Raw genomic sequence first — 16,263 nt, 5'->3', positions numbered from 1 at the left:
ACATATATATATATATTTTTTTTTTTTTTGCTGTACTGTTTGTATTTTTTTTTTCAAAGATATTTAATTTTTTTCAATAATTTTCTGCTGCCATCTTCTGAATGCAATAACTTTTTTATTTTTATGTCTATGTAATTGTGCAAGGGCTCATTTTTAGCAGGATGTTCTGTAGTCTTCGTTTGTACCATTGTGGGATACATATGACTTTCTGATCACTTTTTTTTTCTTGGAGACGGTGACCAAAAAGACGCATTTCTATGGGTTCTTTATTTTTTTTTTGGATTTGGTTCACAGTGTGGGGTAAATAAAGCATTACTTTAATAGATTGGACTTTTACAGATACAGCGATACCAATTATGTATTTTTGTTTTATTATTTAGATTCTTTTATTATACATATAGCAGTAGTTTTTTTTTACTTTTATTACTTTTTTTTTAATAATTAGTTTAACATTATTGATCTTATTTTTCACTTTTTTCAGTCCCCAGAGGGGACTACAACTTGTGATGCTTTGATCGCTCCTGCAATATAATGTGATGCCATGGCATTACATAATACTGAAATCTGACAGGCAGTCTATCAAGCCACTCCACGGGAATAGCTTGATAGGCATTCTCCCATGACTTCCCTGGGGCCTTTTTTAGAAGGCCCTGGCTGCCATAAGATCCACAAGGCTCCTGCGATCACATTGGGTGGGACATACAGGACCCCCGAACATTGGTCGGGGGATTTAAATGCCGCTGTCAGAATTGACACCAGCATTTAAAGGGTTAACCAACCAAAATGAGCCGTGCAGCTCGTCGGTGCTGTTGCCCGCAGGTGTCAGCTGTAAAAATAAAACAGCTGGCGCCCACGATGTATGGAGGGAGATAGCCATGAAATCTCCCTTCATACATGTATTGCAACGACAGGACGTGAAAAAACACTATAGGGCGGTCAATAAGGGATTAAGTGCAAATTAATTACACCATGTCTGTGCCTTTTTATACGAATGTGTGTGTATATAGATGCCTCTTCTGATTTATTCCATTTAAGCCTCATGAAGAACTTTGCATTGGTTCAAAAGCTCACTATAACATGCATATTTGTTAGCCAATAAAAGGTATCATATCTACAAGATTACTTGGTTTCTCTTACTAGGAACAATCACATTTTCCTTGAAATCAGCATGAAGGGCAATACAAGATTTTGGTAGAGACCATGCAACGGATGACAAGTTGACAGCTATTCAGTGGGAAGGCCTTAAATATGTAGGGAACATTTATCTGTCATAGCTCCAGACTAAAGGAGTGACCCCATAAGTTAGAAGACTTGCTTACACAGCTTAACTACCTAGAGATTCCCAATAAATCTTCTTTTCTTAGACCCTCTACAAGCAGAAATTTTCATAGGTCGTTTTTTCTAATACCCTTACTTTTTCAAAAGTTAAAATTTGTAAGTTTTCTTAGCCCTGACAAATTGGCATTTTCCATATTGGGGTGTAGTGTCCTTGACCCCATCAATATCCCTGGCTTTTCACTATGTCTATGCATTAGTAGCAGTGTAGGAAGTTGTTGAGCACTACATTTGAATTTATGTGCTTTCAAGGCTTCAAATAAATGGTCCGTATCAAAAATGTGCCTGGAGTAGATAAAAATTTGCATCCTGCACCTCTTCTGACTTCCATCCCCTAAAGTGTTGCATCTGTGAAGCCAAGAAATATAACCTAGGGTTAGGTAAGGCCAGACTACCTTACTCCTTTGGCTTGGACAATACATCTAATTTTATGCGTGCACATTTTTTGTTAAATAACAGGTCCCTAAATATACTGTTAATTTTGTGGAAAAATCATTGGGTAAGCCATTGTGGAGAAGGTACAATAGTTGCGTCATCCATATAATTTTGATTAATTTGGCCCTTCCTTTTGGTGAAAGAGGCAATCTACTTCAAACATTCACTTTTTGTTTAAAACAAACAATCAAAAATGTCAAGGCTCAGTTGGTTATATTCAGAGATATTTTTCGATATAAACTCCTAAATATTTAAATACAAGCCCACAGGGGAGCAGGAACCTTCTAATAGTTAGAGCTTGTTGGTCTACTGGCATTAGTACAGATTTACTCCAATTGAATGTAAGACCAGAATAACAACCATATTCACCAATCATGGTAGCAGCCTAATCCAACGATTCCTCTCCGTCGCTCAGAAATAATAATCTATCATCAGTGTAAAGCGCTATTTTTCTTCTTCATTAGTCTCTCTTAAACCCCATTCTGGTTGGGCATGACCTGATTTTAATTGGGAGGGGTTCTATTGCTAGTGCAAAGGGTAAGGGAGATAGTGGACACCCCTGCTGTGTCCCTCTTTGCAGCTGAAAAGTGTCTGCAGGACCCCATTCACTCCCACACAAGCTCTAGCATCAGCATATTACAGTTCCACCCAACCCATAAAGGCAGGCGCAAAACCCATTTGCCCCATCACCTTCCACAGGCAGTTGTAGATTAAGATATAATCTTCTAATGTTAGTTACCGTGGATCTTGATGGCACAAATCCATTTTGATCTGGTTGCACAGGTGATGTAATTATCAAAGAAAGACCACTCACAAACATCTTAGATAAAAGTTTAACATCTGCATTTAAAAGAGAAATGGGCCTGTATGAGTCCACCAGTAGGGGTCTTTATCCAGTTTGAGGATAATGGTTTTCATAGCCTCTCATGGAGGGTGGTAATTCACCTCTAAGATCAGCTTCCTGAAATTCCCTTTAGCAATCACGATCATAGTATATCATTGAATTTCTTGAAGACCTCCATTGGAAGGCCATTAGTGCCAGGAGCTTTGTTATGCAGGTCGGCCGTTGTCTCCTGTAATTCCTCCAATTCTATAGGGCCATCTAAAAACTCTTTGTTCTTGTGTCAGTTCGGGCAATTCTACTATATTTAAATTTTGTTCTATTTGCTTCTGATATTACAGGTTGGTATACTTATCTAGACTTTAAAAATAAGAGTGTACCTCTATCAACAGTGCCCCTATTATTTTGTAAATTAGTGATGTGTGTGGATGTTTTTGTAATATTGAATTGTTTATCCTGTTCTTCTGCCAAAAGGTCTCATAGCCTATGACACTCCCTCAATAGGTCTGTAGCGCGCTTTTTTTAGCTTGGTTTCTAACTCCTTAATCTGGGCCAGGATAGCATGTAGGTTTTTGCTTTTTTTTTTTTTTTTTACTGTATAGCCCGTGTTGGATCATCATCACCCATCTTTTTACTACCTTATTGGCATTCCAAATTACAAAAGGGTCTATTACTGGGGAGTAGAGATCAGCAAGCACCAAAATGATCGGGTGCTCGTTACTCGAGTTGAATTTTTCGTAATGCTTGAGAGCTCATTTCGAGTAATGAACCCCATTGAAGTCAATGGGAGACTTGAGCATTTTTCAAGGTGACCCATGCTCCACATAGGGGAGGTTGTGTGAATCACCTGAAAACATCAGAAAGTCATGGAAACACCACAGAAACGGATAGGGAATGGCAGGGGCAGCATGCATGGCTGCATTTGAGACTCCCAGGTTGCACTATTAAGCCAAATTGTGAGCAAGAGCTTGGGGGTCACACCCTTAACAATATGCTTGGGACAGACCATAAGCAGCAAGACACATGCGCTGGCACATCTTAGCTAAGCACCACACTAGGTGCAACCAAGGCCAATCACTGCCTGCAGGTGACACCGCTGCCTCTTATCCCGTGTTACATGCTGGCATTGCTGTCCAATCCCCTGCACGAGCCTGCGTCCACAGCGTACTGAAAACCTTTCCCCTCTCATTCTTCAGGAATGAGAGGGGAAAGCTTCTCCTTATACCGTGGATCGAGAAGGGGGAACACCCATTAATTCATGTTGGCCAAAATGCGTCTAACACGAGGGTCACGGGAAAGGCAGCTTAACATGAAGTCAGCCATGTGTGCCAGAGTCCCAGAACGCAACATATCGCTGTCCTCACTAGGAGGATGACTCTGTCTCCTCCTCCTCCTCCTCTTCAGCCCATACACTCTGAACAGATGTGAAGAAAGTAGCATGGGTACCCTCTGCAGTGGGGGCAGCAGTCTCTTCCCCTCCTCCTCCTCCTCCAATATGTGCTGAGAAACAGACGTGAGGGTGGTCCCCCATCTCTTGTTCTATCAGCAAAGCGTCAGCCTTAATGCTTAGCAGCGTTAATGTGGTTAGAGTATTGATTATAGGTATGTATACATCTGATAGTAAATTTATTTTGCGTGCTGTTGCCATTTTTGGTTTCTGCTTTTAATGCTTAGCAGCGGCCTTCTCAGCAGGCAAGGCAGTGGGATGGTTACGCTGATAATGGCTGCATCGCCGCTCACCATATGTGTTGACTCCTCAAAGTTTCCTAAGACCTGACAGATTTCAGACATCCATGCCCCCTCCTCTGTGAAGAACTGCAGAGGCTGACTACCACTCCGATGGCCATGTTGCAGCTGGTATTCAACAATGGCTCTAAGCTGCTCGTAAACTTTGGCCAACATGTGCAACATTGAATTCGAGCACATGGGCACGTCGCACAACAGTCGGTGCACTGGCAGTTAAAGTTTAGTCCATGCACACCAGAGTTAAGGGAGCTGGGAAGCATAGCAGTCCTGTCTGCCAATGCGAGGAGGGTTTTAGGACGTCCTATCTCAGGGGCCCATTTGCAACTCCTATAGCTACACCATTGGTTATCACCACAGCAAGTGTTTCACGTCTAATTTGAAAAGTACAACTCCGTGTGTCCTTAAAGGGGAAAAGAAAATTATAAAGAGATTTGCAGAACTGTTTACTCAGAATAGGCCATCAATAGAGATGAGCGAGTATACTCGCTAAGGCTAACTACTCGAGCGAGTAGTGCCTTAGCCGAGTATCCTCCCACTCGTCTGTAAAAATTGGGCTGCCGGCGGGGGTGACAGGTGAGTTGCGGCGGTGAGCAGGGGGGAGAGAGGGAGAGAGAGATCCCCCCTCCGTTCCTCCCCGCTCTCCCCCGCCGCTGGCCCCCGAATCTTTAGAGACCAGCGGGAGGATACTCGGCTAAGGCACTACTCGCTTATCTCTAGTCATCAATATCTGATCAGTGCGGGTTCCTCGCACCTAGTCAGTCAGCTGTTTGAAGAGGTGGCATACAAAACACAGAACTGTACATTTCATAGTGGAGGTGCCTGGTATAGCAGCTCAATCCCCTTCACTAGAAGAAGACTGAACTTCTTTCAAGCCATGTGATATAACTGGCCTGAGAAGAGACCACAGCACTCACCCAAATGTTGCTGTCTCTTCGAACAATATCCTAGCGGCGGACCCCCAACAATCTGATATTGATGACTATCAACAGTCTCAGAAAATCTCTTAAAAGAGACTCAGTTGGTTAGTTTAAGTCCATAAGCCCAGTTTATGAGCACAAAGTAGCTGACCCACTGAGTCTGAGGATGCAAGTTAAATTTTCCTTACCCGCTATACCCCGGCATCAGGATGCAAAGTAGCTCCTGTAGTGCACTGGGCAGCACAATAAGTAGTTCTCCCAATCTAAATGTAGAATGGCAGGGAAGGTAAATGTAGAACTTACATCCCTGGATGCTGTGGGTCAGCTACGTTAAGCCTATAAGCTGTGGTGGGAAATGAGCATCGGCCAGTGTAAAATGTCTATTTGTTGTATAAACTACAGTATATGTATTACACAGCTACAGTGATTAGACATTGCAGCGACTCGGAACAGCATTTTTCATGATGACTGTTGGACAACAGCGTGATGAGAGACGTGTGTTGTATTGGCTGCTCAAGATTTCAGTAGACCAAGATGATGAGAATGTAACCCTTCTAGTATCAGATTACCTGTGCATTCAGCTAACTGGAAATACATGCTGACTTCACTCTTCCTACCCTTCCCGTTCCTCCTCCAGCAGCCGAAGGCAAAGGGGAAGATTGTATCCTAGACGGCATGGCAAGGACAAAAACCAGTTTCCACATGGCATTACACAGACGATGGGAGGAGGATCTTTATAGCTTAAACCTTTAATCATGCCTATAGACCAGGTATATCATATGTTATATGCCCATAAAGGGCAGATATGTGTTTAGATAAAAGGGGCTTCATGCATAATAAATGGGAAGAGCTCTCTTTACTTTTCATACTGAACATGTCTCAGTCTGAATTCTTTATGCGCACATATACCAGAGTTTGAAATTAGGAGGCTACAGAATACCCCAGAACCCGCTGGAAAACTTTTGATCCAGAGCAAAGCTTAGGTTATAGGGCTCAAACTAGTTAACAGATTCCCTTTAAAATGATTGATAATAAGTTTTGTGATATAGCAATAAAAATATATTTTATGCACAATTAAGATAAAGGGGCGTTATCTGGATTGTAGTTGCATTTCCTGTTGAATGAAACGTTTATTGGTTTATCTGTAGGTACATACATTTCTCAATAACTTCAGCTATGATTTTAGATTTAGTGATACGCCTCTTAATAAATTTGGAGCATATTTTGGAAGTCTGAGCAGCACAGAAATCAAACCTACACCTGCCGACGTACATATATGCTATACCTTAAGCTAATTTTCTATGTAAATCATAAATCTGTCAGGCCACAGCAGACTATGCTTGTCCCAGCTGTGCTTGTCCATTCTTTAGAACATTCGAGAGTCTGGCATAAAAAACCCTAATTTTTGCTCAAAAATTAGTGGAATATTTGCAATTTTTTGAATGTCTGAAAGCTGATGCAAAAGCTTTGTCAAATTTTTCTTTATATCAAAGATACCTTTACTGTCACTTTAATATTTTTGTGTGCTTTGTCAATAAGATGAGTTCAAATAGCTACTTTCCTGTGTGAATTCTTTGATGTACATTTAAATATGACTTTTGGTTAAAACTCTTTTGACATACATTACAGGAAAATGGTTTCTCGCCAGTGTGAATTCTGTGATGTTCAACAAGACGTGCTTTTCTTGAGAAACATTTCCCACATTCTGGACATGAAAATGGCTTCTCCCCTGTGTGAATTCTTTGATGCACAACAAGATTTGATTTAGCAGTAAAACGTTTTCCACATTCTGAACATGAATGTGGCTTCTCATCTCTGTGAATTTTCTGATGTTGATAAAGATTTATTTTATCTGTAAAACACTTCCAGCATTTTGGACATGAAAACGGCCTCTCCCCTGTGTGACTTATTTGATGTCTCTCAAGATGTAATTTCACAGCAAAACCTTTGCCGCATTCTGAACATGAAAATGGCTTCTCCCCTGTGTGATCTCTTTGATGCTCAACAAGACGAGCTTTTCTTGAGAACCCTTTCCCACATTCTGGACATGAAAATGGCTTCTCCCCTGTGTGAGTTCTTTGATGGTTAACAAGATCTGCTTTCATAGTAAAGCATCTCCCACATTCTGGACATGAATGTGGCTTCTCTCCTGTGTGAATTCTGTAATGTTTAACAAGATTTGATTTCAGAGTAAAATATTTCCCACAATCAGAACATGAATATGGCTTTTCCCCTGTGTGAATTCTCTGATGTTTATCGAGATTTGCTTTTAAAGTAAAACACTTTCCACATTCTGAACATGAAAATGGCTGCTCCCCTGTGTGAGCTCTTTGATGGTCAACAAGATGTGCTTTCCTTGAGAAACATTTCCCACATTCTAAACATGAATATGTCTTCTTTCTTGTGTGAACTATTTGATGATCAAGAAGACGTCCTTTCCTTGAGAAACATTTCCCACATTCTCGACATGAAAATGGCTTTTCTCCTGTGTGAACTCTTTGATGTTCAACGAGGCGTATTTTCCTTGAGAAACTTTTCCCACATTCTTGACATGAATATGGCTTCTCCCCTGTTTGTGCTTTCTCATGCTCTTCCCTTCTGTAAATTTTATTCTGCTTCTCAATTTGGGATGAATCAAAAAATTGGTCCTGTATAGAAGGATCAGGTGATGGATCTTTGCCGTGAAAGGCTAAGGGGAAATCTGGGATAATGGCATGTTCTTCATATGTATCTTGTGTGATACCATAATCTTCTGCTTTACAACCAGCAGATATCAGATATCCCTCAGAGTTCCTGGTACCATCATCTGCCAAAAATAAAGCGGATTTTAGGATTTGTGAATAATATAACTTTGAATGTTATTTTATAAAATGTTTCAAAATAAATAGTTATTAAGTAAATTGTATTACAATGAGCTGTCAGATGATAAAAAGAGACAATGGTTGCACTGCCAGGAACAATAAACAATACCTACTTTTACAAAAAGATAAAACCAAGAAAGAAAAAAGAAATCTCCAGACATGCGTCAGTATTTGCGATGGGTGACAAAAATGGCAAACTCCTTGCTTATTTAGTGCACTATTAAACTATGTACATGCATGCCCAGCATTATTTTACTGAATGACTCCTACTCCAATCGACAAAACATAAAATAGGGTATTTAGTCAATATTGCACAGAATTATATCACTCTAAATCTGACTCTTCTTTGGGAACTGTGAGAAGCACAGTCTGAAGTACTAGAAGCTCCAATGGTTTGTATGGATCAAGAGACTGGTATAAACTACATGATGAAGTTCTTGTCCTTTTCCTGTTGGAGGTCTATGAAGATGCTTTCAACATAGAAGTAGTTTGCATTTTGTGTGTAAGGCACTGCTGGTGGTTCTACTGAAGCTAGGGAAGGACCCTTGTCTTCCAGACGCCTATTGCCCAATTTTGCTCCTTAATTCAGACATCAAAATTCTAACAAAAGTCATTACCAATAGACTTAATACTATTATTGTACACCTGATTCACCGAGACCAGACAGGTTTTACACCAGACCGCCACCCTCACGTTGCACTCTCATTAGATACTAGTAAGACATTTGATTCTGTCGAGTGGTCATCCCTCTGGGAGATTCTTATAAGAGTTCACATTGGGCTTAGATATATTGCCTGTGTAGAGCTGCTCTACTCTGCTCCAATGCCTAGAATCAAAAACAATCAGGCCAAACTGACAGAGCTGCGGGACTGAGGGTGGATACTGGGGGAATGACAGGGAAGGCAAGTATAAAACATCCCCAGATTCAGTGTGTCAGCTACTTTGGGCCCATAAACTTAGTTTATAGGGCTCAATTAGATTGACAAATCCTCTTGTTAATCTAGAAGGGAAACCAGAGAAGGACCATTGTCCATTAAATACACCACACGCGTGTGCTATCTGCATTAACTGAGACCCTTTCTATAATGGATCCCTTAAGAATAGCTAAATTGTGTCTGACTGCTGAATTGTAGATACAAAATAGCAAGATTGTCAGGGCAAGCTTGTCTTGTGTCTCACAGTAAGGAAAAAGGATCAGATACATCAACATTAGTCTTCATTCTAGGCATACGTTCACTATGGCAGAAGAATCAACTGTTCTTTGAATATACTTTTCACTGTAATGATTCTTAATCCCTTTATTAAAAACCTTTAATACATTAACCCTTTCCCTCTCCATGAGGTAAAGGTACTTCCCGCAAAATGATGTACCCTTACGTCATAGGGATACCGCGAGATCATGACAGTCCTGTTTTGCCAGTGCCTGGGATCGCTGTATAAGCGATAAGGCATGGCAGGAGAGATGTCCTGCCATGCCTTATCATCAGTACTGTGGTTTAGTCCCCCAGAGAGACACAGATGGTGTAAAATAAAAAGTTTAAAAAAAACCCTTTTTGTGCTCTCATATTAGCATAAAAATTTTTTTAAATCGCACATATTGGGTATCGACGCGTCCATAACGATGTGTACAATAAGTTGAATGGGCTTTTTATTCTGCATGGCAAAAAGCGTAAAAAAAAACGTTAAGAAAACTGAGGCAAAATGCAAATTTTTAGCATTTTGCCTCCCAAAAAATGCAATAAGTGATTAAAAAAAAGCCGTATATTCGTGAAAATGGTACCAATAAAAAACTACAGCTCGTCTCGCAAAAATAAGCCCTCACAGAGCTCCATACATAGAAAAATTAAAAGTTACAGGACTTTGAATGCAGTGATTAAGAAAAAAAAAAAAAGATTTCCATAAAAAGGGTTTTTATTGCAGAAAAGTGGGAAAACCTAAAAAAAATATAAGAATTTTGGTATCGCTGTAATCGTACCGGCCCGCAGAAAAAATGTATTGTATCATTTATGCTGCATGATTAACGCTGTAAAATCCTCCCAAAAAAATTCTATAACAGAATTGATGCGTTTTCTCTCACTGCTATCATAAAAAAAATAAAAGTTTTACAATATAGTCTATGCACCATCAAAAACTACAGTTTGCCACGCAAAAAACAAGCCCTTATACAGCTGCGTCGACAGAAAAGCAAAAAAGTTATGACTTTTGAAAAATGGAGATGAAAATTCGCCAAAAATCGTTGCATCCTTAAGCCCAAAATTGACCGTGTCATTAAGGGGTTAAAAGCAATAAGGCCGAACTGACACACACACAAAATCACCTTCACCGATCCGGTGGAAGGACAGCTAATCTAGAAAATGCAGTAAGGACTGATTCTGGAAAAGCTATTGCAATTCATGCAATCTTGGAGTTGTCACCTAAATTGATGGGTGACATTCCAAAACCGTCATCCAGGTAAGAGAAAAGGGGTTTCTAACAAGTGGAAAAACCACAAAAATCTCAATCTATCCTGGAAAAAAAATTTCTGCACTATTCTCAGAATTCCTATAGTAGATACATTTTTGCTATATTAAATTAGAATACCAGGATTGTTTTGTTCGGTGTTCTAATCAGTCTAACAGACATAAGGAGTGTTCACAAGGTTCAATGCGTTTCCGCTACAAGAACGCAGCCTCATCAGGAACCTAAACTTTCTATTCCAAAAGGATATTCTAAATACTGCTTAACAATAGTAAAAAGGGGAGATTTCACCTCCAATAGTAAAAAATCCTAATCTAATGTGGGGATTAAGTTGAATAACGCTGCTCTAAGGTCAGTTCGTATCTTCAATACTTCCTAACAGATACTACCCAGCCCAGCTCCCCCCCAACCAGAAAATAAACAATGTTGTAGCAGCATCACCAGCCTTGAAGGAAGCTGGAGATGAATGGTAGGACAAGTGCTGGGTCAGTTCTTATATAGCCCTAGCTCCTCCCAACTACTTGGGGGTCAATCCACTATGGACCTATCACCTGATACTTTACAGAGTACCTCCCATAAACTGGGTGGCACTCATTGTCCTAAAGCTGATTAAAGAGTTTCCACAAAGTACTGTCCCTTATTCTAACTGCATAGTCCTCCACACATCAACCCGATCCTTGCATGTCTACACCAATGGTACAGTAATGGATACCGCACGATCACTGTACTGCCAGAGCGTCCTAGTTGCTAGGCTGCAGGATTGCATAATGACATTACCCTCGCAGTCTATACTGTGCCCTATTCTACGCCAACCTGGGCTGGTGGGAGAAGCGGTTTGTATTCATTGAGGCCAATGCCCAATGGACCAAGAGCATCCCTATTTGGTTACGCTTCATCGATTATGTTTTTTTGCTTTGTCCGGTACAAGGGATGTCTTTGATTAGTTTGTGGCATACCTCAATAGAAATACCATCAACTTGAAGTTGATGATGGAAATACAAGAGACATCTATTACATTTCTTGATGTCCGGATTAAAAAAACAGGAGCTACACTTTCGTCAACTTTATTTAGGAAACCCTCTTCTACCAACAGTCTCTTTTCATGGGAGAGTTGCCATCCATACCCCCTCAGAAGGGGTATCCAAAAGGACAATTCCTAAGGCTCAAGAGAAAATGCTCACATCTGGAAGATTTTAGATCAGAGAGCCTCCGTTGGGTAAAAGATTTGCCAAGAGGGGCTACCCTAGGTCCATTATTGATGACGCATTTAAAAAGGCAGATAAACAAAAGAGATCAAGCATCTTAGTACCAAGAAGTAAGAATCCAGACAAAACCTTAAGGATTATTTCCACATTTGATAATGGGGTACCATACATGAGGGACGTTCTGAACAAATATTGGCGCATCTTACAGGAGGTGATGATGATCTGAAAACTATACTCCCAGATGCCCCGCTTCTGACCTTTAGGCAGGGACGAAATATAAAAGATAGAGCGGTAAACCATTGAATTCCTCGACCTGGTTGAATAAACTTCAACCAGTAGGGAACGTTCCCATGTTCCGATTGTCTTGCATGTGATCATATCCAGAGGGGAGAAAAATTTGTAAGTGCACATACGGGGATCTCATATGATATTAAAGCATTCCTAAATTGCCGTAGTTCCAATCTGGTTTATATTGCTACCTGCCCATGTCGGAAAAACTACTTGCGCAAGACCATCCAACAATTTAGGAGACACATTTTAGCGCACATTGGCAATATTAGACGAGGAGACAATACACCAAATTGCAAACCACATGCGACAATTCCATAATGGAAACCCAGACCTCATTAAATTCCAAGGTATCGAATCCATAAGAAGCTTTGGGCGTCATGGTAACATCAATAAGAGACTGATGCAGAAGGAGGCTGAATGGATCTTCAGGATAGACTGTGTCCAACCGAGGGGACTGAATGAGTTTTTTGTAGATTGACTGGGGTCATGATCAAATCAATGGTTATTTTGGTCAGACTCATTCTCAGCGTTTCCGGTGGGCGTGTTAAGTAGTCCTCTCATTCCATGTATAACATGAAAGGACTACTTACCACTAAGAAAAAGTCAGGTCACACAATCCTGCATTTTCCAATGCCGGATTGGGTGAGTGCAAATGGATGCTCTAATGGGCCTCTGTAGATATATAGTTGTACGGCGCTGTTATGATCACACTACCTCAATCATTTTTATGATACAATGAATAACAGTTAATTGTTTAACAGAAATGCTGGAATTTTTAGTGGCTGGCTTGATGGCTGACACAGAGGGAATGGCATAAAGTCAAATATAAATCTTACATCCCCAGACTCAGCAGGTCAGCTACTTTGGGTCCATATAAGCTGAGCTTACCTTATAGAGCTTAAAGTAGCTGCAAAATTCTTAAATAGACCCATTCAGCTCCTTTTCAGAGCTGAGAATCAATAATATTCATATAGCGCCAGCATATTCCACAGCAATTTATGGGAACATATCCAAACTATTACATTAGGTATTAAACCAATAGAGGATTTCAACAATAGGGGGGGCCGAGCTTGCAAGAGCCTACAGAGTATGAGTGAACCAGGGGATAGCAGTTCTTGTTCTGTACAATACTCGGGCCATCTTTTAAATAAATAGAGGAGCATACATAAAGCTGTATGAGCTGCTCACCAGATACAGATATGAAGTACATTAGGTTGTATGGGAGATACAGTGGGAAGCAGGGGGTCAGATTTTTACAAAGGGGAAATAGAGAAGTGGGGTAAATGATGATACTTTGGATTAGGGAATATGTTAGGCCTACCTAAAAAGATGTGTTTTTAGGGTACACTTAAATCTAGGTATTTTATAGTAGTGAGGATGTGATGTCACAAGAAGTGCATAATTGGGTGTTGTCAATGTTAGAATGGCACTGAAAGCCAAATCTACTGATAGTTTGTCCAGCAGGGACTGTGTAGATGAAAAAGAAGAAAAGACTGAACCACCAAAGCACCTCAACAGCAAAAGGGAGAGAAGTAATACAGCTGGCAAATGATGTACTGAAAGTACGGTCAGACGTAGGAGACAAACCAGCAGAGAGCAGCATCCTGAAGGCCAATAAAGTGGAACATACTGAGGGGAATGTAGTGATCTAGGATTTCAAATAACGCAGAGAGATCCAGAAAAATCAGTATAGGGTAGTCGCTGGTCGACAAAGCTATCAGGAGATCATTTGATACTTTCGTAAATGCTCCTTTCCATAGAATAACAGATAGGTGAGAGTAGATCAGATGTTCCAAGAGTTTGGAGATGAAGGGAAGATTAGAGATGGGTCGATAGTTGGCAACGCAGGACGAGACAAGACAGGGTTTCTTTAGTAATATACATTTAAACAGCAGGTTTAAAAGGAGAATGGAAAGATAACAGAAGATAACTGTTAAATATTGTAATAAAATGACTGATGAAAGCTGGGAGAGAGACTGGATAAGGTGTGAGGGAACAAGATCACTAATGCAGGTAGTTATCTGGAGAACTCTTCTATTGTTGGGTCAAATGCTGATAGTGAACTAGAGAAGGCACTGGAGTGAAGGGGATCAAAGGTCAATGGAATCAGAGGAGGTATAGGAGGGAAGGGGATCAAATTAGTCTGAGATTGGAAGATTATTTCCTGATGGATGTTGTCAATTTTCTCTTTGAAACAAGTGGCCAAGTCTTCAGCACCGAGATCCATCATAGACTTCTGCACTTTAGGGCTTAGGAGGGAATGAAAAAGTGTCAGAGTCATTTTGGGCTATTGGATAGTGGAGATGGAGGTCTGTTTGCCATGGTGTATGGCAAAGTTGTACGTTCTGAGCATGAATGTGTAGTAGATGAATTATGTAGATGTCTGTGATTCTCTCAAGTGTTTGACACATCTAGAGTACTGCTGAAGGGAATATGTTTGAGACGAGTGCCAGGGTTACCACAGTATGCATCTGAAGGGTTGGAGTGTTGAGGGTACTGCTTCATTCAGGAAACTTTCAAAAGTTTTATTTCAGAGTTTGGCACCCGATCAGGCAAGAGAATAAAGAGACTGGGGGCAGCGATGACTGTAAGGAGGCTATAAATTACTGAGAATTAATGACCTGTCAATTTCTGTGTGTAATTGACAGGGATGAAGAGGCGGCAAGGTATCACCCTTCTGGTCGTTAGTTCCCTTATTCTGAAGAACAAACTTTAAAGGCTTTGTACACCGGTGCACACTTTTTCCTTTAATCATTGTGGCTTTGGAAATGAAAACATTTTGTAATTGATATTGCTTAAAAAGTTCTTATTGTTTGGTTTCTTTGCTTGAATTGTTTGCCAAAGCACTGCAGATTGGAAGATTGATGTATTAGCAAAATCCATCAGTGAGAGCAGAGTGATGGCTGCTTCTCAGTCCCTCCCTTAGCTTGCTCTTCTGCAAGTTGCTGTGAAGAGGACATATTACACAGTGAGGGATTTGTTGGACACGACCACTCAGGGGCTTTTTGCAGTGACAGCAAGAAGATAGCACATTGTCATTTGTGAGTTTATCTTCCATTAGTTTTCTACACATGAAAGTGCAGTCAATGGAAAGCAGCGTCTTTGTTTATTACAAGTTAGTGAATCCTGCAATGAGCAGGAAGTTGGATCCGATGACCCTGGAGGTCCCTTCCAACTCTACCATTCTATGATTCTATGAAGTTATACATAGTAAAAAGAGGATAAAAAGCCTGTGAGGTGTCTGAAGGGAGAAAACATCTGGCAGAGTGCTGTATGACAGTGCTGGAGAATGCTAGTCATCTAACCAGTCCCTATGCCCTAGCATGATACACTTTCTAGTACTACTCTTTTGCTATGCTCTGCATTCAGATCATCTGCCCCTTCCCAATTGTCCATTGTACAATTAGACTCTACTTTTCAGCTCATCTCCCATTACCATCTCACTTTATCTAGAGATAGCACTATAATGTAATCACTTACACCATGCTTATCTGTTCCACCACCAATCTCTTCCCACTTGTAAATACCATAGTAAAGGAGATAGACAAGAGCATTGTGTAGTATTGAGTGGGCATAGCTACACAGCCTCTGACAGAGGAGATGGGAGGTCCAGCTGATCAGTGCTGCCCCCCCCCCCCACACACACACAAAAACCTGAATGTAGCAGAGCCTGCATATCAAGTACAAAGCTTTTTAAATGCATGAAAACAAAAACTCAATGCAAAAGACAAATTAGTGAACCTTTTGTTTCTGAAGGGATTTAGTAAGAGATGTGTCTTGATTGTTCATGCACAAAGGTTTCAATAACCTTTAATTTCCTAGGATCCTGTCACCCCAGGTATACCTTCTTGGGGTATCCATACTTTACCTTTTATATACTTACAGAACATATGAGTACATGTGGTTTTATATTATTTATTTCAATTATTAATTTAGGTAAAATTAGGCATGGTTACTGAAAAAGAATTAACAAAAAAATCAATTCTAGGGTTTCCTTCCTTTATAATCTGCTTCTAGAACGGACTAAAAAATAAACAATAGTAGCAAAATTATGCGTGTGAATTCGGTCTTATAGGAAACTAATCCTAGCTGCAACCAATAATTTGTGGGCATTTGTGGACTCTGAAAAAAGGTTATGCAAAACAAATTGTCAGCAAATTGACCGGGACTGTGCA

At 40.4% G+C, this 16,263-nt stretch overlaps 1 protein-coding gene across 1 annotated transcript in view; it reads right to left on the bottom strand.

Annotated features, from left to right (window-relative positions):
* LOC136628743 (uncharacterized) overlaps nucleotides 1–16,263 on the bottom strand; it is a 117,767-nt gene that overhangs the window by 88,678 nt on the left and 12,826 nt on the right. Inside the window, exons 7-10 of the mRNA XM_066604844.1 lie at nucleotides 6,832–8,080; nucleotides 5,463–5,537; nucleotides 5,272–5,357; nucleotides 2,510–2,610 (exon numbers count right to left, since the gene is read on the bottom strand). Coding sequence (XP_066460941.1) covers nucleotides 2,510–2,610; nucleotides 5,272–5,357; nucleotides 5,463–5,537; nucleotides 6,832–8,080 — 1,511 coding nt within the window. The remainder of the gene's footprint in view (nucleotides 1–2,509; nucleotides 2,611–5,271; nucleotides 5,358–5,462; nucleotides 5,538–6,831; nucleotides 8,081–16,263) is intronic.

Source organism: Eleutherodactylus coqui, chromosome 5 (assembly GCF_035609145.1).
Source record: "Eleutherodactylus coqui strain aEleCoq1 chromosome 5, aEleCoq1.hap1, whole genome shotgun sequence".
NCBI classification, from domain to species: domain Eukaryota; kingdom Metazoa; phylum Chordata; class Amphibia; order Anura; family Eleutherodactylidae; genus Eleutherodactylus; species Eleutherodactylus coqui.
Note: the sequence above shows the minus strand (reverse complement) of the source record. Positions and strands in the feature narration are given on the sequence as shown.